The 23,168-nt window shown below is 46.7% G+C and overlaps 1 protein-coding gene across 2 annotated transcripts in view; it reads left to right on the plus strand.

The window, feature by feature from the left end:
* Positions 1–20,993, plus strand: part of THOC5 (THO complex subunit 5) — a 33,277-nt gene extending 12,284 nt beyond the window's left edge. The window contains exons 8-21 of one of the 2 annotated variants that reach the window (XM_010598754.3): positions 2,088–2,220; positions 2,925–2,960; positions 4,198–4,275; positions 5,172–5,212; positions 5,458–5,557; positions 7,324–7,432; positions 11,334–11,435; positions 12,024–12,120; positions 12,719–12,833; positions 14,331–14,434; positions 14,580–14,667; positions 16,923–17,038; positions 17,701–17,891; positions 20,780–20,993. In XM_010598754.3, coding sequence (XP_010597056.1) covers positions 2,088–2,220; positions 2,925–2,960; positions 4,198–4,275; positions 5,172–5,212; positions 5,458–5,557; positions 7,324–7,432; positions 11,334–11,435; positions 12,024–12,120; positions 12,719–12,833; positions 14,331–14,434; positions 14,580–14,667; positions 16,923–17,038; positions 17,701–17,891; positions 20,780–20,843 — 1,374 coding nt within the window. In that variant the 3' untranslated portion in view covers positions 20,844–20,993. The remainder of the gene's footprint in view (positions 1–2,087; positions 2,221–2,924; positions 2,961–4,197; positions 4,276–5,171; positions 5,213–5,457; positions 5,558–7,323; positions 7,433–11,333; positions 11,436–12,023; positions 12,121–12,718; positions 12,834–14,330; positions 14,435–14,579; positions 14,668–16,922; positions 17,039–17,700; positions 17,892–20,779) is intronic. The other variant, XM_003419079.4, reaches the window with a different exon arrangement.
* The last annotated feature ends 2,175 nt before the right edge of the window (positions 20,994–23,168 follow it).

A 23,168-nucleotide genomic window follows, 5' to 3' on the forward strand; every position in this document is an offset into this window, starting at 1 on the left:
TCTCCTTTGTGTACTTTATTTACAAAGTATCTATATGGATACGTACATGTGTAAGTCACAGGTATGCTAAGAAAAGCCTGTATTCATACCAAACCATTAACAATTCCATCTGGGGCTGGAAACTAGGAGTTTTGACTTAATAGACTTCAGTATAACTTTTTAAAACCATGTGTATATGTTGAAATAAAATATATATATACAGAAAAATGTGCAACTTGTAAATGTGCAACTTAATGAGTAAGTAAACACACCTATGTAGCTGGCACCCAGATCAAGAAAGAGAACATTATCCCCTTTCCAGAAGCCTCTTGTATCTTCTCCCAGTCACAATGGTTACTCCTTGGGTTAACTTGACTTGTAACCTCGTAGGCTGGTTTTGCCTTTTTTCAGACTTCATATAAAAGGACTCATCTGGTATATATACTTTTTTGTGTCTGGCTTTTTTCGCTCAGCATTATGTTTGTGAGATTCATCTATGTTGTTGCCAGTACCGGGAGTCATTTATTTCGTTGCTGTGTTCGATTTTGGTCGTTTCCAGTTTGGGGCTGTTATCAGTAGTGCTGCTATGAACGTTGTCATACTTGTCCTTTGGTGCACATGTGTACACATTCTGTTGGATGCATACTCATTAATGATATTGCTGGGTCATCACATGCACGTATATTTAGCGTTAGTGGACACTGGTAAACAGTTTTCGGAAGTGATGTACCAATTTACATTCCCACCAGCACTATATGAGAGTGCTAGTTGCTCCAAATCCTTGTCACCAGTTGATATTTCAGGCTTCCTAATTTTAGCCATTCTGGAAAGTATCACATTTTGGTTTTAATTTTTATTTCCCTGAAGACCAATGACATTGAACGCCTTTTGTATACTTACTGGCATTTTGGATAACCTTTTTTGTGAAGGGCCTGTTCGAGCCTTTTGCCCATTTTCCTGTTGGGTTACTTTGAGTTCTCCATATATTTTGGAGATGAATCTTTTGCAGCTATCGTTTCCCATTCTGTGACTTACGTTTTCACTCTTGTAATTGTGTCTTTTGATGAATGGAAGTCCTTAATTTTCATGTGGTCTAGTGATCAGCCCTTCCCTTTAAAAATAGTTCGTTTATGTCCAGTCTAAGAAATCTTTCTGTATCCCCAGGTAATGGAGATATTCTCCTGTGTTTTCTGATAGAAGCTTTATTGTTTACCATTTACATTTAGATTTACATTCCACCTGGGAGTGATTTTTGTGTACAGTGTGAGATAAGGGTGAAGATATCTTTTTTTTTCTTATTCAGCGTACCCATCTATTGGGAAAAAAACGTTCTTTCTCCGTTGTTCTGTAGGGCCCCATTTGCCATAATATATAGATCTTAGTGACCTATTTGTGTATCCTGGTACAATTCCTGTAGCTTTATCAGAAGTCTCAACACCCAGTAGTGTAAGTCCTGCAGCTTTGTTTCTCAGGATTATCTTAGTTATTCTTGGTCCTTTGCATTTACATATAAATTTTGTGCTCAGCTTGTTTATTCTTTCCCACTGGGATTTCTGTTGGAATTGCATTGAATCTGTAGACCAATTTGGGGGAAAATTGTTACTCTGACAACGTCCAGTCTTCTAAAACATTAACATGTAACATATATCTTCATTTATTTAGATCTATATTTATTCTTAGGTATTTGATATTTTCTTGAGTGCTATTGGAAGTGGTTTCTTTTTATACTTTCCTCTTCTTACTGTTTCTTGCTAGTACAGTGAAACCTGTGAGAGCCGGAACTCGACAGGACTGCCTTGTTTTTCTGAGTTGCGTATGTTGTCTACCTTTGACAAGATGCAGTCTTACCACTTTTCTATTGTTTGTTTTAGTGGAAAAATTTTGAATTTCCTTCTCTGACAGGTTTCCGTCCTAGATAGGTTCCAGCTTTCACAGGTTTTACTGTATTAAAAAAAAAATTGTTTTTTTATATTGACCTTTGTTTGTTATTCTATTAGTTTACGATGTGTCACTGTTATAAGTAAACTATATACAGTAACTAAGTGGCCATATGAGCATATGTGGATCACCTGAAAAAGGAAAAACAAAAATCCTTTTGTTGCATACAGGCATCCCTCCCGGTGCAGGAGTACCTGTTCATGCCATTCGACCAGGCCCACAAGCAATACGAGACAGCCAGACATCTGCCACCTCCTCTCTACGTTCTCTTTGTACAGGCCACTGCGTATGGGCAGGCCTGTGGTGAGTATGGGTGCTGGGCAAGAAAGAGAGGCTATGGGAGCAGCTGCATAGCCCATGAGTCCTTTGGAAGCCCTGCCTGCTGAGGAGCACTCCTGGCCCTGCTCCGCTGCCTGCAGGTGACAGTCACTGCCTCCCCTGTGCACCGCCCAGCATGGCTGCCTTGACCAGCTAGCCTGAGGCTGGCATTTCGGGATGGATGGCTTTGAGTCTTTCATGAGCCTGGCCAGATAGCCGTTGGGTACAGAGCCCAGGCAGCCTGTCCAGGCTCCCAGGTGGCTGCTGTGTTCACCCCATCAGGCACTCCTTGCAGGTGGATCACCACCTCTTGCTCAGCTTCAGAAAGAGGACTTGGTGACCACAGGTCCTGGCCTGCTCTCCCAGGCTTTCTCCATGCCCCCAAACAGGCTGCATGCTGTTATGGTGAATCGCCAAATTAAAGGGTGTGTCCTCAATAAGCTTGAGGGATGCCCATGACTCTGCCGGGGCTTTGAGAAGTTTTTGGAGACCCTGGCTGTTGCCCTAATGCAGCTTTCACCCAGCACCTAAACTTTTCTCCCTGCCTCATTGGATGGACAGCCATTGCACAGCGCATGCCTCTCCCCCCAGCCCTGACACCCAACACATTACCGTCTCTCTTCTTGTGTCTTCCTGGTCCTTCCGGCCCTCTCCCTTCCCTTTGTTCTCCGTCTTCTTTCCATCATCAGCTCACATGAAATCCTCCTCCCAGCCCCCTAGGCAGGGTGAGTAATTTTATTTTCTTTTGTGTTTAAAATCAGTGGGTTTCCTATCCCATTTTACTGTAGAATTCCAGGATTAAACTACTCAACAACATAGTGCACCATTTGCCATTTGGGGATGGAGTCAACAGCTTGTTTGGTGTGGGGTTTGATGGCTCATGAAGGGTTGTCAGGGAAAAGGAGCAGTCAACCACCTGGGAATATTATCTCAGTGGCCTGCCACTTGGGGGAAGTTTGCCATCCCTTCTTAGTGAAGTTGGACAAACCATTTCAGGCTCTTGTGATTCTTAGTACCCTTATGAATGGAATAGGGAGGGAAAGTGGCCAGTCTGACCTCACCAAGCTAGACCCACAAAGTTCCACAAGGGCAGGAAGGGCAAGCCCAAGGTGTTAATTCTCTGTGGTATCAGGCCTGGTGCATGAACAGGCCAGTTAGCTTAATGCTTTAGAGGACCGGCTCAAGTTGAACAGACCTGGTCTTGAATTCCAGTTTATGTGCTTCCTGGCTATAATATCTAACTTCTCCAAGCCTTGACTTTCTTATCTATAAAATGGCTGTAATAGTAGTATCATTCTTACGACGTTATTGCGAAGACTAAAGATTGTTTTAAAATAATTTTATAAATTAGAATTAAGAGCGTCAGCTCATTCAGTCTTCCCTGCCCAATAGGGAAGATACTGTGGTCAAGTCCCCATTTCATAGAAGTGGAAACTGAGGCTCAGAGCAGTGATGTTTTTCCAGGTTGTGTGATTGGGAATTGGAGGGACAGGGACTCAGGCCGAGGGCTAGTCTACAGGGTCCAGGTACCTCCCTGGTAAATGTGACAGTGCCAGTCAGGTGCTTGGTGTAGTGAACAAGCACTCAGGTGAGAGCACCATTTCTAGGAGCTTCTGGGTAAGAACCTTTAAGACAACTAGCAGAAGAGTTCCATGTAGTATTAGGCCCTAGGTTTGAATTTTTGTACCTTGGTATAAACCTGAAAAGAGAGGTGTTTACCACAAGTCTCAGGCAGTGCCTGTCCAGGAATCTGGGTTGTTTGTTCTCAGTAAATGATGGAAAAAAGACTTAAGCTTCCTACCTTGTTCCTTTTCATCTGGAGAAAAGGGCTTGCCCTCCCACCCCTAGTCTATAAGGAACTGTGGCAAAAGCAGTAGATACCCGATCCCAGAGCTGGCCTGGGTATGTAGCTCAGCTCCTTCCCTCAGTGGCTTTCCCTACGAAGCTTTTTCTTGCCCCCAGATAAAACATTGTCTGTGGCGATCGAAGGCAGTGTGGACGAAGCCAAGGCCCTGTTCAAGCCTCCCGAGGACTCCCAAGGTAATGTGGTGGTTTAGGTGACTCCCCTAGGAGTCTTGTGTAGCTCATTCTAGGGGAACCAAGTTACCACCCCAGGGTGGTGCTGGTCCTTTGGAAATTGACTGTGCTGGTTCTGCCTGGTAGGAAGCTTGGCTTTAGTATCTTAGTGCTCTGGGGTGGACAGGGAGGCACTCAGTTCCTTGAGTCAGATGCTGCCCTTGGATTTCAGCTCTGCTGCTCAGTAGCTCCAAGACCCTGGGGAAGGGATTTACCATTCCTCCTTCTCAATTTACTCAACTGTAAAAAGAGGATTGTAATGTCTCATGTAGAACCATTACGTGGATGGAATGATGTGTTGCACACAAGGGCCTTAGCACCGTCCTTGGTACATAGCAACCCCTCAAGTTATGTGAGTTACTGCTATTGCCACCAGCACCACTGTTAATGGTTTGTAGCTCATAAAAATGACATTAAAAAGCCTCTTAGAAAAACAGGGATATATAGAAGATGGAACAGTAAGGGGACAGGGAAACCGGATTACTGGAAACAAAATATCCAGAATTGAATTAATGAGAATGTTGACACATTGTGAAAAATATAACCAGTGTCCATGAGCAACTTGTGTAGTAGTTGTTAAATGGGAACCTAATTTGTTGTGTAAACTTTCACTGATAACACAGTAAAATATTTAAAAAACAAAAACGGGGGTGGTAGGATTATCGTTCATTTTTGTTCTTTTGCATTACTGTGTTTTCTGTACTGAATAAAAAACAGTGAATTAATTTACTGTTTATTCTAAAGAAGCCCGCTGACAAGAGAAGCAGTGTCTGGGCCCCTTCAAGCCCTGTGGGTTTAGGTGCGTTGGGGAGCATTCTGGAGCCCCCTCATCCCTAGCTGCCTTCTCTCTGTGCTTGCAGATGACGAGAGTGACTCAGATGCTGAGGAGGAGCAGACCACGGTGAGAGCTGTTTTCTCTTGTGGGGGCGCCAAGCAGCCGCACCAGGGTCTACTTGTTGGCGGCCGCCAACTTCCCTAAGATGCAAAAGGGAAGAGGTTTGAAAGAAAGGACTTGGAGAGTCTGGCAGCCCAGAGAGCTGAAGCAGCAGGTCCCAGGCAGTAGTGCTGAGGCACTGCGGATAGGGACAGGGAAGGGGAGAGTCCCTTGGCCAGTGCTCACTGGCTCGGGCCCCTTCCTTTGTCTAGAAACGCCGGCGACCCACGCTGGGAGTTCAACTGGATGACAAGCGCAAAGAGATGTTGAAGAGACACCCGCTGTCTGTCATGCTCGACCTGAAGTGCAAAGGTGTGCCACAGCCAGTCCAGCACCCTCCTTGCCCGGGGGGTTCCATAGCACTGAGAGCCTGGCCAGCTGCAGGCGCAGGGGGTCAGGCCAGCCGGAGGCCTCTTTGCCCAAGGAAGGATTTGTTTCAAACTTCTCTGCTTTTCCTCCTTGTTTTGCATGAAGTTTTAGTTATTTATAAGCCATAACTGTAACAACATAGCAACAAAACTCTAGACACATAAGGGAAGCTTGGTAAAACGACACCTTTTTCTGAATTTGACAAGTCAGGTACACAGAACAAGCAAGAGTGGACAGGTTTTGATGAATTCAATAAATGTAAGTCGATTGATTTAATAAATATAAGTAGAGCTTTATATTCTGTGGAGAACATATGTGTGTTTTGAAACTGGCTGTGTACAGAAAAAGCAGTACATGATAGAACATCCCAGGCATATAAAAGTCAGCAATGGAATGTGAGAGTTAAAAAACTCTGTACTCCCAGACTCTTAGTTCTAAGTCTTATCCCCAAGAACAACCATCGTTACAGGTTTCTTATTTTTTCCTAGTAATGTTTTGTGCCTTTAGAAATTTTTCTATGAGGGGGTGTTTATCCCTTTCCCTACTGGTTTGTTTTTTTCATGGTTAATTCTTGCTTTTTTTCAAGGTCAGAACAAGGAGTACTTGTTGCTTGATTTCAGGGTTAAACTCAGGGTTACTTCTTTCATTTCCAGCTCTGTCTTTATGGGTTCTTCTTGATGAATTTCAGCGTTTGTACACATGAGTGTTTCTAACTTAAATTCAGGGTTCCCTACTTACTTTTTACACAAGTGGAAATGTGCTATACACACGGGTAGATCTCTTTGCCTTTTCTTTTTCAGCTTTTTATTTTGAGATAATTTTAGATTCACAGAAGAGTTGCAGAGATGATAGAGAGTTTCCATGTAACCCATATAATCTTCACCTGGCACCCCCTAATCTTATCATCGTCTTTACCCACAGCACAATTAACAATGGTCAGAACCAATGTTAATTTCATTGGTACAGTACTACTAAGCTACAGAATTGGTTCAGATTTCCCCAGTTTTAATGTCCTTTTTCTGTTCCAGGATGCAGCCCAGGTCCCACATTGCATTCAGTTGCCATGCTCCTTAGTCTCGTACAGGGAGTGACAGTCTCTCAGTTTTTTTGTCTTTCGTGAACTTGACATTTTTGAAGATGAAGCTTAGGTATTTTGTAGAATGTCTCTCAATTTGGAATTGTCTGGTGTTTTTTCATGATTAGACTCAGGTTTTGGATTTTGGGGGATACTGCCATAGATGTGGAAACCCTGGTGGCATAGTGGTTAAGTACTACGGCTGCTAACCAAGAAGTCGGCAGTTCGAATCCACCAGGTGCTCCTTGGAAACTCTACTGGGTAGTTCTACTCTGTCCTGTAGGGTTGCTGTGAGTCAGAATCGACTCGATGGCAGTGGGTGACCGTAGATGTGGCATTCATCATCACATCATATCAGGTACATGATACCAATATGTCTTATCACTGGTGATGTTAACCTTGTCATTTGGTGAAGGCGGAGTCCGCCAGGTTCCTCCACTCTCAGATTACCATTTTCCCTTTCTGTACTGTGTTTGTTAGAAGAGACTCGCTAAGTCGAGTCTATACTCGAGGGGAGGGAATTAAGCTCTATCTCTTAGAGGGGGAGTATCAAAGAATTTGCATTTTTTCTATAGTACTGTTGACTCCAGTCTAAGTGTTTACTCATAAATTATCTTTCTCCCCCACCCCCCAGATGACAGTGTGCTTCACCTGACCTTCTACTACCTCATGAACCTCAACATCATGACCGTAAAAGCCAAAGTGACAACTGCAACGGAGCTCATCACCCCCATCAGTGCCGGGTATTGTCAGGGGCTGCAGGGTGGGGCAGGGAGTGGGGGATGTGGTGAAAGCCTCAGTGCTGGGCTGCTCCCTCACTGGCTCTGAGGAGGCTCTGTCCACAGAGCCTAGAAGCCCTGGTACCTCACTGGTATTTAGAAAGCACTCACCGACTTTAATTTGTGAAGTCCTGTTACTACACAACAGATGATAAGGGTGACTACAGAGTATTTGCAAAATGAGTAGGCAGGGCAGAGCACCAGCTTTTTATAACTAGTAGTAAGTGTGAACGTGAAAAGGAGATTTGGCAGACATTATCAGGTTGACAAATTTAGGTCGCTCTTTTCCTGTTCTCTCTCTGTCCCAAGGTGCTGGGATTTTCGCTTTGTAATAGCTCAGCTGAATCTAGGTTACCTGGGTAGTGGAAGGAGGGACTGTGGTGGGTCCCTGTGGGGGTTTTGAGGAAGGTGAGCAGAGGCACAGTAATGACAGCCACCAGCTGAGCATCCCCAGGGAGCCCCTGACTACTATAGTCTTGTTGCACAGCCAGGGCAGGTGGAAGGGAGGGCCAGAAGGGCCGGGATGAAATAACCTCCACTCACAAGAATCCTGCCCCCGGCACTATACCTACAGGGTCCTACCGAGCCCCTATGTCATCTGTGGAAAGATGCAACCACTACAGCTCAGGGAGGCACAGATCTGGTGGCTGGTGGGGCAGGGATCTTCCCACAGCTGCCTGAAGGTGGGATGTCCCCTAAGTTTCAGACCCTGCACCCGGAGCTCCCCTCCTCTTCAGGCTGTAGACCCGTCCCTGTGCTTGAGCATGTTCTTGGACCACCCAAAGGCAGTTCCCAACTGACCCCAGCAGAGGGAGCCCAGGGCTGGCTTCTTCAGGGTGCCCACTTAACACTGCTCAGCCATTGCTTGTAGTCCAGGAAGCAGTTTCTGGGGCCCATGGGCATAGTGGAGATTCTTGCCATGAGCATTCTACCTGCTCACTTCTTAGATACCCTATCCACTAATAGCAGTGCCACAGGCTGCCCTGTATTGCATCCTTAACTCCAGCTCCTTCTTAAGCCTGTATGTGCTACAACAGAGGCAGCACTGCAGACTGGTTATGCGTTTGGGCTCACAGAGCTGAGCAAATCCCACTGCTGCTACTTAGAGCTGTGTGTGTAACTTTAGGCAGGTTACCTGGCCTCTGAGCCTGTTTTCTAGTATCTCCTTCCAGGGTGCTTGTGAAGAGTCAGGTCAAGTGCTGAGCACAGATGAAGCACTTGGTACACATGAGCTGTGTTTATCATTGTCAACACATTTAACTCTCATGGTAACTCTACAGAGTGAAGAAACTGAGGCTCTGGAGAGTTAAGGAACTGCCCCGAGGTCATAGGTAGTGAATGGCGAATGATGATTCAAAGTCAGCCAGGTCTGTGTAATCACTGATCGATACTGCTTTCAAGGCCCCAGAGAAGGAGGAGACATACAACCAGGATTAGATCTTTAAGGGCCTTCAGGTATTGTCTAGCTCATCCACCTGTTTTACAGATGGAGAAACTGAGGCCCAGGGGGCATATGGCCCAATTAGTGAAGCTCTGGGCGTAGAATCTGAGGCCCCAAACTCCCAGCCCAGAGGCCTTTGCTCAAGTATAGATTGCTGTAACCCCACAGGGACACCAGCCCAATGCCTGGTTTTATTTATTTATCTAATTTTTGGAAACATGGATGTATACATGGATGGAGTCAACTCTGACTCACAACAACCTTATGTACAAAAGAGCAAAACATTCCGTGGTCCTTCGTCATCCTCATGATTGCTGGCATATTGGAGCCATCATGGGTATTGTGCCCTAAAACATAAGACGCCCCAGCATAATCACAAGAGCACAGTAATTTCTTAATGTCATCAACTATCCAGTTAGGGTTCACATTTTCTCATAAATGTTTTTTGTTGTTTTCTGTTCACAGTTTGTGTTCCAAATTTGGATTTCTGTAAGGTTCATAGATTGCGTTTGGGTAGAGCCTCCAACAAGACTCACTTCATCTGAATGTTCCCACCATCTTTTTTGTCCTTGCTGTTTATTTGTTGAGGAAAGTGGGCTGTTTGCTCCATAGAGTTTTCTAACTGTGGATTTTGATGATCGTATCCCTGTGGTACAATTTAACAAGTTACTCTTTCCCCCTGGATTTTCTGTAAATTAGTAGCTAGATTTAGAGGCTTGCTCAGATTCTATTTTGATCTTAGGCAGAGGAGGCAAGGCTGTATCATCGATGTTGTTGGGGACTTCATCGGGAGGCACAGACTGTCTTTGATACTAGTGACTTACTTGGACCTACTAATTCATTAGGGTATTCGTGTTTTTAATGCAAACATTTTAGTCAGAACCATACCAATGTTGCTGGCTTTTCCTTAAAAGTTACTTTCTTCGAGTCCAATTTAATTCATTAATTTTTTATTAAGCCATTAAACCATTTTTAATCATTTCCATTTTTATTTTACTAAGTTTTTTTTTTTCTTTTCCATTAAAATTTTATGAGAAAGATTTGACTCATTGAACAGTTTTTTTGTATTAGAGTTTTATATATACAAAAAAAAAAACTATTGCCTTTGAGTCTGTCCCAACTCATAGCTACCCTATAGGACAGAGTAGAACTGCCCAATAGGGTTTCCAAGGAGCGCCTGGAAGATTTAAACTGCCAACCTTTTGGTTAGCAACCGTAGCTCTTAACCCAATATGTCACTACGGTTTCCATTTTATGTATAGCTTCCCCTTTTATGTCCATTATTTTTACCAAATGCAGTTTTCCTGAGCCATGTGTTATAGATCTAAGTTTTGTCAAGATTTGATTCTTCCATTAGTTTTTGTCAATCAAAGAATTTTATGTGTGGTTTTAGATGTTCTGTTTTGGTTAATTCTTTATACCACTGATGGTCACCAAACACTGGTTAAAAGTCTGAAAATTTTTACTTTTCTAGCTTCTCTTCTCCATGTGAGACAGTGAAGGAGGCAGAGACCCCCTGGGGGCACGGGGAGACTCTAGGTGAGACAGAGGCTAGGGAAGAGCCAGAGTCACCACTGTCCTGATGTTAAGTCCCCAAAGGCATGCTGGGGCCAAAATGCTCCTGGGATGCAGATCAGCAGGTCCTCCCAAGTTGCTCCAGGTACTGTCCTTGGAAAGATGATGAGAACCCTCTGTTGGTTCAGGGAAAGAATGGGTCTTACTTATCCTTTGTGATAAAGCGAGTATTTTCTTTTCTGCGCCAGAGCAAAGCCATCTCTTCTCTGCTTGTCACATTAATTTACAGACTGTGTCCTAATCATTCCAGGTGAGTGGCTATGGTGTCACTGTCTCTCTCTCTTTACAGCACTAGGTCACCTTGTCTCCAGTACATGTGATGATTCCTTTTTCCAGGAGCATAAAGGGGTATTTTTCTGTGATTAGCACGAGATTTGGCCAAAGCGAGCTAGACACAGCATCAGCGCAGCACACTCGTTCCCTCTGGGGTGGAAAGGAGTTTATTCTGCTTCCGTGAGAATTGTAGTTATATCTGTTGTCGGCGTCACTGAGCTGTGCTCCCCTTTGGCAAGGCCTCGGCCCCCATGTAATTCTTGAAGGGATAGGTTTTAAAAAAAAAAAAAAATCAGGTGGTTAAGAGTATTGTTTTTGATTAGACTGTGCAAATCCTGGCTTCATTACATACTAGCAGTGTGATCTCGGGCAAGCCATGTCTTTCAGAGCCTTGAGTTTGTCCTCTGTAAAATGGAGGTGATGACACTCCCTACTCGTAGGGTTGTGAGGATTCGGTGACCTCAAGCATAGAAAGGGTCTGGCCCCCAGGAAGCATTCAGTGAATGGTGCCCAAGTCCTACCTTGAGGCAAGATGTTGGCTGGCATTCTCACTGCAGGCTCTTCTCCCCTTTCCAGTGACTTGCTGTCTCCTGACTCAGTCCTAAGCTGTTTGTATCCTGGGGATCATGGAAAGAAAACACCGAATCCAGCCAATCAGTATCAGTTTGATAAAGTTGGGTGAGTCAGCAAGGCTTCCTCGGATCCCAACCTCTCCACTTCTGAGTTTCTTGGGTGGCTTAGGCCCAAGGCTGCAGACCTATTAGGGTTAGAGTCTTCCCTGAGGGGTGGGAGGTCCACAGAGTAGGAGGGAATGTCTTGTGGAGAGAAGGGACATGTGCCGCTTCCTGCTTACAAGGCAGAGGGAGGTCGTGGTGTGGATGGCAGGGTCAAAACTAGGGGAAGATGGTAAGAACACGAAATACAATAAAAATGTGCAATATTTTAATTCTCAGAGAATTAAAAAAATTTTTTAATATTTAAAAAATTGGTAGATTAGTGAAGAAATCAAGCCCTACATTTTTATTTGAGATTTGCATGTGAGTTAAAGGCTGCAAGCGGGAAAAACGATAAGTGACCGTGAGAGAGATGGAATTCACAGGAGGCAACTGATGGAGTGAAGAGGCGTTGATGGCAGCCTGGGCTGTGAGCTCACTGAGCCCATGGACCAGATTTTTGTGGGAGATGGAGACTAGGGGAAGAGCTGTCTCCTGCGACCACAACAGACGTGATTTATAAAGCCATTTTATCCTTTGTTTCTTTCTGCAGCATCCTGACTTTGAGAGACTATGTGCTTGACCTGGGTCACCCCTACCTGTGGGTTCAGAAGCTGGGTGGCCTCCACTTCCCCAAAGAGCAACCACAGGTACCTGGTCTCCTTGGCTGAGGAGCTGCCCCTCCTCTCCTGCTGTGGGCTCCAGAGAGGCCTCTGATGGCCTTTTGGGGCTTTGAACCAGCAGAATGCTTTCCCTTGGGGGTGTGGTCAGTCCTCCATCAGCTCAAGAGAATTTGAGGCACAGGGGACCTCATCTCGAAAATGTCTGAGGCCTACAAATATTTAGGTAGCTTTGGCATTCTCCCTGAGCCTGGTAGCCCTCTAAATCAAAGTAAATTGGGTCCCTGCTCTGGGCAGCTTGGTTCCAGGCTCAGCTGCCTATCGGTCTCGTGTACAAGGACGCCAAAAGTGACGAGTAAGTAGAACCCCAGGGGGACCCGGCCCCTTAGCAGAACCTTTCCTTTTCTCAGGAGGTAGCAACAGCCGCTTGTTAACACAGCAGCTGTGTGCTCCTTCTGGGACTCTGCCTCTGCCTGTCACAGCAGGTCAACCCTGCCGTTCCCATAGGCCTCCTCTCAAGGTGTGGGCGGTCCAGGTTGCCACAGGTAGGAGGTCCCAGGAGAGTGGTGGTGCCTGACGAAAGGGAGGAGAGCAGTCAACAGTGTGTGCCATTCACTGTCATTCACAGCATACGGTGATCGCAGACCACTCACTGAGTGCCAGCCACATGGAGACCACCATGAAACTGCTGAAGACCAGGGTGCAGTCTCGCCTGGCCCTCCATAAGCAGTTTGCATCCCTTGGTAAGCGGGGGCTGGGGCTGGGGCTTGGAAGCTTCTTGGAGAGGGAAAAGAATGACAGTCTTTCCATGCATTCTTGAATCCTGACAACAAATCAAAGAGGGCAGGATTCCTGGCTCTTACGGAGCAGAGGCTTTGGGGAGGGCTGCAGTTCCATCCAGGCCGAGGTCCGAACACCCCTTAGGGCCATCGGGGCTGTCCCCTCCCTCAAGACACCAAAGCTTTCTGGGTGGCCCACGTTAGCAGATCAGTCAGGAGCAACTCCATCCTAGGTCAGTGCGTCCCAGGCTTTGGCGTGCATCCCATGGGTCTTTAATGCGAGCCTGGTACCAGCTAGGCACTGAGCACAGTGTTGGGGAAGAACTGTGAACAGCTGATGGAGCCCCTGCCTCCTGGAGCTTATACCACTCTCCCAGGGAATGAATGTTTTCTTGAGTGAGGCCTGGCACTGAGATAATTCTGATGAGCTGCTGACCTAGGCGGTGGCCACATAGGGACTTCCTTGAATTTGTTCATTCAGTAAATGTTTATCAAGTGCTTAGCATGTACAAGGAGCCTCCAGGTGGTGCAGATGGTTAGCTGGAAACCAGAAGGTTGGTGGTTCGGACCTACCCAGAGGCACCTTGCAAGACAGGCCTGGCAATCTGCTTCCAAAAGGTCACAGCCTTGAAAACCCTATGGAGCATTTCTTCTCTGTAACACATGGGGCTGCCGTGAGCCAAAATCGACTCAACAGCAGCTGGTTTGTTTGTTTGCCTTTTACCATGTACAAGGCGCTTGCAGGGTGGTTGGAGTTAGCATCTCTCTGATCTAAAAAAGCCTCTGTTAAGAAAGGCATTGCATCTCCAGGACCTACCTGGAGACCTCACCCTTGGTTCGGCTCTTGTTGTGCTCCACATGGACACTGATCTCTCCGGGCAGCATTGTTTGTCTGCCAGGCCCTGCTCCCCGTCAGCATTGCTGTGTTTGTTTTGTCCCAGGGTTGGTTGTCTTCCTGGACAGTATTTTCTGTGTTGGCATATTTGTTTACTGAAGTGCCAGCAGGAATGTCCCCTGGAACAGTTCTCTAGCTCTCCTCCCCAGCAGAAGAACTGGCACAGAGCACTTCAGTCATTTACTCCATCAAGGTCAGCTAGGAAAACACAGCCCTCTCGGCTCTTTGATCTAATTAACAGTCACTGCTGCATAGGCACCATCACTGGCTGTGGCTGCAGGGATTTTAGTTTTGCTGGCTGACGTTTGCATCAAGGATGAAACCAGGAATGTAGGCACTCATGCCTGATCTTCACCCAATGCCATATGCCTGGGCCCAGCACTAGCATTCAGGTTGGTGTCTCTGTATTCCCAGCACGTGCTGAGTTTATACCGCCTGTGTGCCTGGCATACCAGGACAGCTGGGAGGGCCATCTGAGACTTCCAGAGCACCCCAGGAGGACACTGGGTACTCAGTTGTGGCACGTGCATTCTCCTTGTGATAGCACCTATCTTGCTCTCTTTTAGAACATGGCATTGTGCCAGTTACCAGCGATTGCCAGTACCTCTTCCCTGCAAAGGTGGTCTCTCGCCTGGTGAAGTGGGTGACGATTGCCCATGAGGATTACATGGTAGGTAGCAAGGCAGTGCTCAGCCTTGCTTTCCTGGGGACTGCAGACCCATGTCACCTTTCAGCTTCTGCCCCTTCATGTGCCGGGCTGAGCATTTGACCAGAGGACCAGGCAGTTCACTCCCTCTCCATGCTGACTGTTCTAGGAGCTGCATTTCACCAAAGACATTGTGGAGGCGGGACTAGCTGAGGACACCAATCTCTACTACATGGCCCTCATCGAAAGGGGCACAGGTAATTGCTCTGCTGATCACAGTGGTTCCAGGTGAGGGGAGCCGCTAAGAAGGAAAACTTCCAGGGGTTGTCCAACCCAAATGAAAAATCCTGTAATCTTGTGGTAGGTGCTTAGCAAGTAGTAATGGTTGTGATAGCCACTGTTCAGTGATGATGTATTCTGTGATACAGGCACATGCCTGCTGTATCTAATTTAATTCTCCCCTCAGTCCTGGGAGTAGTAATGTCATTCCCATTTTATAGGTGAGGAAATTCAGGCTTAGTCACAAAGTTAGTAAATGGTGGATTCAAAGCCAGATAGGACCTCTGAGCTTCCAGCTCCTCCACCTTACTGCAGTCCAGGGTCAGATATCCTGTTCTCCCTCTCCCCTCCAGTGGTTGTAAGTGATGCCTTATAAAGTGCAAGGTCACAAGGCCTCCGTCCCTCCCTCTTCTCCAGAGTTTTTCCCTGCACTTTACAGGCATTGGAAACTCTGATTCCTCACAGCTCTTTGGCTTCTGACTTTGCTAGCCTTTTCTTCGGGAGCCTTCCAGATTGCTGCCATGGACTGTTGTGTGCCGCAGGGCCTCAGCAGGCCCTGGCACAGCCCACAGATCTGACCCCCTGGGGCTCAGTGCTTGGGGCTGCACAGCCAAGAAAGTTGTCTGTAGAGCTAGCACAGGGTGGGAAGGGATGGCAAGGTTGGACTCTGATATTAGAGTCTCTCTCTCTCTACCCCACTTTCTTCCCCTCTCTTTTTCCCTTCCTCATGTCTTTTTAGTTTGAAGAAATTTAAGATTTCAAATAGAGTTGAAGCCCTTTGATCTACTTTATTCCCTCCCTCGTGATAGGTGACCACTATGTGGCATTTGTGCGTTTGCTTCCCACTCTCACCCCCTTTTTAAAAACACTTTGGCTTCATCCCTAACAATGAAGAGCACTGCTTTGAAAGGGCACAAAATATTTGGTCCAAGAAATGTCCAAGCCCCAAGAGCAGAAACTCTTTGAGTGATCACTTCTGCTTCCTGGTTGATCTGATGAAGGCTTGGAAGGATGATAAGTATTCCACAGTAATACACAGAACAAATGTGAGATTAATGTAAATTTTCATGCCATGCATGAGAGAAATTAAACTAAGAATGAAATTTAAGTGACTAAATGGGCAACAATCCCAAATACATATAATTCTTCCATCATTTTTCAGAGAATTTGAAAACTATATATGGTATAGATTAAAAGCAAACAAACAAAAAAATGGTGAGGAGAGATAAATCCAGAAATATATGCAGACTGTTATGACAGAAACAACCCAGTAGTAGAGAAAGGAATCGTTTTTCAATAAATGTGATCTTCGGGGAAGAATTATCTTAACCTGTAGTCTCCAGTCCTGTGTTATTTGAATGACTGGTGGGTGAAAGACTTAAACTCTTTTTGTATTGATAAATAACTAAAGAGGAATGACAGGCTTAGCCCACTGGAGGGAAGGAGATGAATGCCATTCTACTGCAAAAGGTGAAGGCTGTCACCAGAGAAAACGTGAATACGTGTTGAACAAAAACTTAGTTTAACAATTATGAACATAGGCTTTAGCATCAGGCAGGTCTGGTTAAACTTAGCACTGCTGCTTGCAGCTGTTTGATCTTGGGAAAGTTTCTGGCAGAGTCTCAGTTTTCTTTAATATGTGGAATAGGGTGATAATAATGGTACCTATCTCACGATCATTGTCTCAGGAAGAAATAAAATGGGAATGAATGACTCAGCTCAGTGCTGGGTACACAGTAAGTCCTCAATAAATGTTGGCTATTAAAAAAAAAGTTCCGTGTAAAAACTATATAAAAATAGAAGGAACAGAGTAGGATATATTTGACCGATGTAACAGTCAGTGCACAATACTGTTGAAGAGAAAAGCCAGGCAGTAAACCTTCACGTGGAAAAACTCCTTATCTTTCTAGCAAATAAAGAAATGCCGTTTAAAACCAACCTCTGTCAAAGTCTAAATAGAAATCTTGGGCAAGCCCAGTGCAGACCGGACCCTGGGGTGCTGGCACAGTAACTAGCTCAAGGTCCTTGGAGGGACCAGAGTCACAGGACCACACATGCTGCAATGTCAGGGTTTCTAGAACAAAAGTAAACGTCAGTCAGCACCAGCACGTGCTCTGCAGCACCCCGGTTAATATGAGGCATTTGAGCTAGCTTCAGGGCCCAGTGGGAAGAATACATGGCTGGCAAGCTGAGTCTCAGAACTAAGTTTTCCTTCACTCCCCTCCCTTCCCAGCCAAGCTCCAGGCCGCCGTGGTGCTGAACCCCGGCTACTCCTCCATCCCACCTGTTTTCCAGCTCTGTCTAAACTGGAAGGGGGAGAAAACCAACAACAATGATGACAACATTCGGGTAAGGCCTGGCTGGGGGTGGCAGGAAGCAGGAAGGCGTTGTCAGGGACAGGGGCAGTGGCAGAACCTGCTGCAACTGAGGGCTTGGGCACTGGTTTAATTCCCGGGACAGAGGGTCTTGTGGGATTTGTAGAATTTTTGGAGGCTGCATGGTATACTAGTGGAAAGAACCTAGACCCATCTCACCCACTTAATTAGCTTAGGGTCCACAGGTTTCCCCATTTCTAAAATAGGGATAAAAGGTTGTTGCCTTGAGTTTCTTTGAAAATGTGAATGAACTCAAAAGTGTTTTTGAAGCACTGGAATGAGGTGATGTGTGGGATCATTGCAGTTGTTAATGATCAGTATGCTTGTTGATTTGGTAGCGATGGTCATGAACGTACATCTTTAACCCTAGCACCATCTGACTTGGGTCTTATCTTGAGATTCCTTGTCTACACCTCCATCTTGGCATGAGAAGCAGAGAAAGTTACAGGCCAGAATCAGGAAAACCCTGTTGTTTTCTACGAACCTCACTGGCTTGATTTGGCATGGCCAGCTTTTGCAGGGGCACCAGATGCAGGTCTGTGGAGGCCTCAGGGCCCCCTGGGGATGAAGCCTGGCCAGTGTGGTTTGCACCCACTGGAGGGCAGTGCTGAGATGCTGATTTTCCCACCCATACAGGCCATGGAGAGCGAGGTCAACGTGTGCTATAAGGAGCTGTGCGGTGCCCGGCCTGGCTACCAGCTCTTGACCAACCAGTTGCAGCGCCTGTGCGTGCTGCTAGATGTCTATCTGGAGACTGAGAGCCATGATGACAGTGTGGAGGGGCCCAAGGAGTTTCCCCAGGAGAAGATGTGTCTGCGGCTTTTCAGGTGAGAGGCTGGGCTCTGATGACCTCTGGCCCTGCCTTTCACGGGTCTTGGGGGCAGAGATCAGAGCCCAGCATGGAGGCATGAGCTCTCTCACGGGTGAGCCACCCCCATACACACTCACCTTTCCAGGTGCACTTGTCTGTTTACAGTAGAAATTAAAATCCTGCTGTCAGATTTCCTGAGGAGAGCTTGTTCCCTCCTCCCTGAAACTTTCCCTGCAGCCCACTTCCTCCCCACCTGGATCAGCTGTTCTTCACAAACAGGCCATGCTCAGGGCAGTGTTTCTGGTCTCCTCTTCCTTGAAGGTGGGCCAATAAGTGAGCAGCACTGGACCATGAACCAAGAAGAGGTGGCCAAAGCTTACTTTCTCTAGTTCCTATGGAAAACAGTAGGGTTTTGTTTGCTTTTTATTATCCAAATATGCTTTTTTAGATATGTGCATCCCTGCCAGCCCCTGGGGAGTCAGCTGTGGCCGTCCTAGGAAGCTGCAGGCAGTGAGTGGGGAGTTACAGAGGGAAGCAGCTTGGGAGGGAGCCAGGCAGGAGAGCAGATCTCTGTTTTGCTGCTTACCAGTCCTGTGACATCGGAGAGCCATTCACCTCAGCTCCCATGCCTGTTTCCTAAAAGCTGAAGTGGACGTAATTCTACCTCACAAGGAATTAGAATTTCTCTAAAGCTTCTGGGGTGGTTCCTGGCACAAGACAGATGTTCAGAAAGTACTAGCACGTCCTAACTGGGGTGTTGGGTCCTTTGTTTCTGTTTTATCCCCTAACTCGTATTCTTGTTCTTAAACAGTCAGTTTCAAAAACCTGGGAGTCCATTGTTCAGACCCCCCTCCCTTCTGGGTGAGGGGTTGGGGAGGAGCAGTGTTTGTGGAGGGGGAAGGGTTATAATCTGTCTTTAATCAGGGCATCCCCTTTGTTCCTTTTCAGTCCAAAAGGTGCCTCATCTTCCGCTAGCCTTGTTCCTGGCTCCTGGAAGCTGTCCCACCATCCTCCCACCTCCGTCTGGCACCTCCACCTGGCCTGGTTCATAGTGTTGTCAGATAATAACCAGCTCTGGCCCCATGTGGCTGCTAGGAGGTGGAGCTGTGCCTGGATGCTGGTCCCTTCTAGCGCTCGCTCTCTGTAGTGAGTCTGGGTGAGACCTCAGCTCTTTCCACCCTCCCAGCCTGCTGTAGCACATTTCCAGGTGGGAGCTCTTGGCTCTCTAATGGTTGCTGAAGGACCCACTTCCTGAAGTACTTTGTGTGTCTCCCAGCTAAAGGCGCTCTTTTAGCAACTCAGAGTCAGTTATCTCCATGGTGCGAGATGTGAGGCTCTTGCCCTGGAGTCCAGCTGACCGCTGGGTGAGGCCAAGGGGCTAGGTGCAGCGTGGCTAACCTGGCTTTGCCCCTGTGTGGTCACCGCCGGGCTCTGATCTCTCCCTCCACAGCAGGCCTGATGTTGCCCAGATGACTCTGTGCCCTCCTGGGGTTGGGAGGCATATGACACCCTGATTCTGATCACGAGCTTTGGGTTCAGAAAGACCTGGGTTCAAATTCCAGCTCCTCCATGTCCTATAGGTGCAATTAGGGTCTATTCATGTCAAGCCTCTGAGCTTCAGTTTCCTCACCTGTAAGGCAGCACCTGCCTTGAGTGTTGTTGGGAGGATGAAATTAAATAAGATTGAACATGGGAGTAAGCCCTCAACCACTGGTGCTAGAATAATAACTGCCATTCTCCCCTCTTTACACTCCCCACCACACAGACACACTCATACCACATACACATACACACCACACACATACACACATGCATACATACACGTATAAACGTACAGATACACACATGCATATACACAAACACACATATACGCACTCATACCATATGCACATATACATGCATACACGCATAATATACGCATACACATGAACGCACAGTCATACCAAATATACTTACACAGATAGGCATACATACACATGCATACATACACAGAAGGCACACTCACACACACACATACACACACATACCCCCTTGGACCAAGACCCAGGATGTTGCCTCTGGCTATGGACTGTCAACCATCACAGGCAGACAAAAGTGGGAGGAAGGGGCCCTTCTAGCTGGACATGGATTCATCATGGAGTTGTGAGAAGAGGTCCCTCTGTGGAGTTCTGCTCGGGGGCCCAAGATTACAACCTTATCTTCGCAGGGGGGAGGCTTTGGACACAGGTCTTGCCCTGCCGCCTCAAATGTCTGTGGCTGACAGGCTTTGGCGTCATACCTGGTCTTGGATGTTGGCTCTGCCATTTCCTGGCTGCATAATGTTGGACAGTCAGGTGACCTCCCTGAGCCTGTTTCTTCGGTCTGTAAGACCTGGGAAATGATACAGCTAGCTCCTGGGAGATAGGAAGGACCCAGGACACAGCTCCTGGTAGGCCCTTAGGGCAGATTCTTTTCACTTCCAGACTCTGTGTGTGAGAATCTCCTTACACAGGGGCGCAGGGAGAGAGTTTCTAAAATGGGCTTTGTTTTTTTTTTAATTACAAAAAATAAAACGTATTTGTTTTTATTACAAAAAATAAGAGATGTTAAAACATTTAAGCAGCATGAATAATGCAAAAAGTGAGGGTGTCCATGCCCTGTTCCCAGAAGTGCCCACGGCCAGCAAGGGCCCTTCCAGATGTGCGTTAATGCATTTACAAGCACAGGAATACGTTTTTACAAAAATGGTATCACACCTGACATGTTCTGCAGCCTGCTTTTCTTACCATGTTCCATGTCACGTAACTCCACCTCTTTTTTTTTTTTCTAAACCACTATATAATATTCCCTTGTGTGGATGAGTCATAAGTTATTTTATCAGTCAGGAGGACTTGGTGTTAACTGCTTTCCCTTCTGTTTCCCTAGGGGTCCAAGTAGGATGAAACCGTTTAAATATAACCATCCTCAAGGATTCTTCAGCCATCGCTGACCACCACGGTTCCCTCAAAGCCACCACGGTTCCCTCAAAGCCCCACCGTGGCGCCTGCACCTCTGTTCTGCCCTGGCCCATGTGTGGCTCTTGATAGTGTCCAAAGGCAGGTGTTGTGTTTCCAGCCTATTAAAGTGTCACCTGACCAAATGGCCTTTGTTTTGTGGCTCCTTAGTGGGGGAGGGGCAGCTCTGCCCTCCAGAAGGGCAGGTGGGAGCCAGAGCACAGTGTGAACAGGCAGTTGTGGACGGGCATTCTCTAGGTGGCTGGGAAAGCCGAGTGCACGAAGACTCCGACTGCCTCTGCAGCGGGGTGCTGTCCTCTTGTCCACACACCATATTTGTTTCTGCCTTGGGGACCACATTACCTTGATATTTAGTACACTAGTCCCTGCTGTTAAGAGGTTGCAGGCAAAGCCAAAGTCAGCCTAGCAGAAAAATACTAGTGAACTTCTCACATATTAAATTAATCCTTGATCAGCGTTCCCTCCTCACCTATCAATTGCTTAAGCCTTAGGGAAAATAGGTGAGAACATCTGAAATTCTTACCCAGTTACCTCCTTGATGATCCTCCTGCAAGAGTCAAACAAAATGAAGGATGGCATAGAGTGGTCGTGGGCAATTTTGTCAGAAAAGTTATACTGTGTCTTCCCCACTCTCCCAAAAAATTAGTACTCAATTCTTTCTTCATTTTGAGAACTAAGATATGAAAATACGTTAAGAATGATGTGAGTTGCCATTGAGGTGATTCCAACTCATGGTGACCCCCTGTGATAAAGTAGAACTTTCTCCATAGAATTTTCAGTGGTCGTGACCTTTTGGAGGAAGATTGCCAGGCTTTCTTCTGAGTTGCCTTTGGGTGGGTTCGAACCACCAACCCTTCTGTCAGTAGTCAAGTGCTTAAACGTTTGTGCGACCCAGGGACTCCTTAAGAATGCCAGAAACCCGAACCCATTTCCGCAGAGTTGATTCCAACTCATAGCGACCCTATAGGACAGAATAGAACCGCCCCACAGGGTTTCCAAGGAGCAGCTGGTGGATTCAGACTGCCTTCTTTTTGGTTAGTAGCCAAGCTCTTAACCACTCTGCACAACCAGGGCTCCCATCCTAAGAATTAAAGATGTAAAAAGATTTAAGAGTTATTTACATAGTTGCAATTATAACTTAAAGCTCCTGAATACAAGATAAAATACATTTGTATTTTTCAAGATAGCCCCAAACTGTTTTTTTACCCCCAATATACTTTGAAGCTTTGGTCTCCGCTGCAGAAGTATTCACTTTATGTGGAGTTTTCTCGTGCTGATTATCCTGGAGTAACGTGGACCTCTGGGATAAAAAACACTTCCCAGTAATAAGGGAGACTCTTAGACCGGCCAGGACTTCTCCAGTCGCTGTTAGATGACGTCACTGCCGGCGCCTCTCCTTCCCTCCAGCTACACCATCCTTTTGAATTCCAGAGGCAGATACAGTCCAGCCCAGAGGTACTCAGACTTCGCTGAGTGGGAGAGTCACCCACCTTAGGAGGTGATTAGAAACAGGTTCCCAAGCCCCACTCCTAGGATTCTCAGTTGACCTGGGATGGACCGAGGATATAGTTTTAACAAGCTCCCCAGGTACAGCTTGTCCTACAATTGGAAGGCACTGTCTTCCCTCTCGGCTCATTTTTCTCAGTAACTCCTCAGACACTGCAGGAGCCAGATTCTCTGCCTGCAGTGCCCCTTCATCACGTCTTCTGTACCTAATGCGGAAGCAGAGTCTGGGGGCTTCTGTCTCCACATAAGGAGATCTTGCCTTTTCCCTGACCTGTTTGCCTGGGACTTTGTCCCTGCTGGCACCCCTGGGTCTGGCCACCTTCAGGCCTTTGTCTTACTGTCTGTGCTGATTAAGATTGAAATGGGGCCTACAAATAGCTCCCTTCATGGGCTGCATTGCAGCTTCTGAGTCTGTACTTGGCTGGAATGCAGCCAAACTGAGCGTAAAAGCTCATCTCCAGAAGCTGGGACAAGGTTCCAAGGAGGGTTTGTGAGGGCTGGCTGGAGGCTCTGCTTCCTAGCAGGGGGTGTCGGAGCCTGTCATCCTCCAAAGAGATCTTTCCTCTTCCAAGGATCAGCTCTAAACAGAAAAACCCTCCTGGCCTTAGAGAAAAGGTTTTTTTTTTTTTAAAAAAAGGCCCACCCATGACAATCCTGTCTGTTTAGGCTACTGAACTGGTCCCTTTGGGCTACTGAACTGAGCCGTTTGAGCCTAGGGTGGGCAGATTGGAGATGGGGCCTGATTTGGGAGGACCTTAAAGCGTCCTCCTCATTTGGAGGTGACCTTTGCCTTC

This window comes from Loxodonta africana, chromosome 19, assembly GCF_030014295.1.
Source record: "Loxodonta africana isolate mLoxAfr1 chromosome 19, mLoxAfr1.hap2, whole genome shotgun sequence".
In the NCBI taxonomy this organism is placed as follows: domain Eukaryota; kingdom Metazoa; phylum Chordata; class Mammalia; order Proboscidea; family Elephantidae; genus Loxodonta; species Loxodonta africana.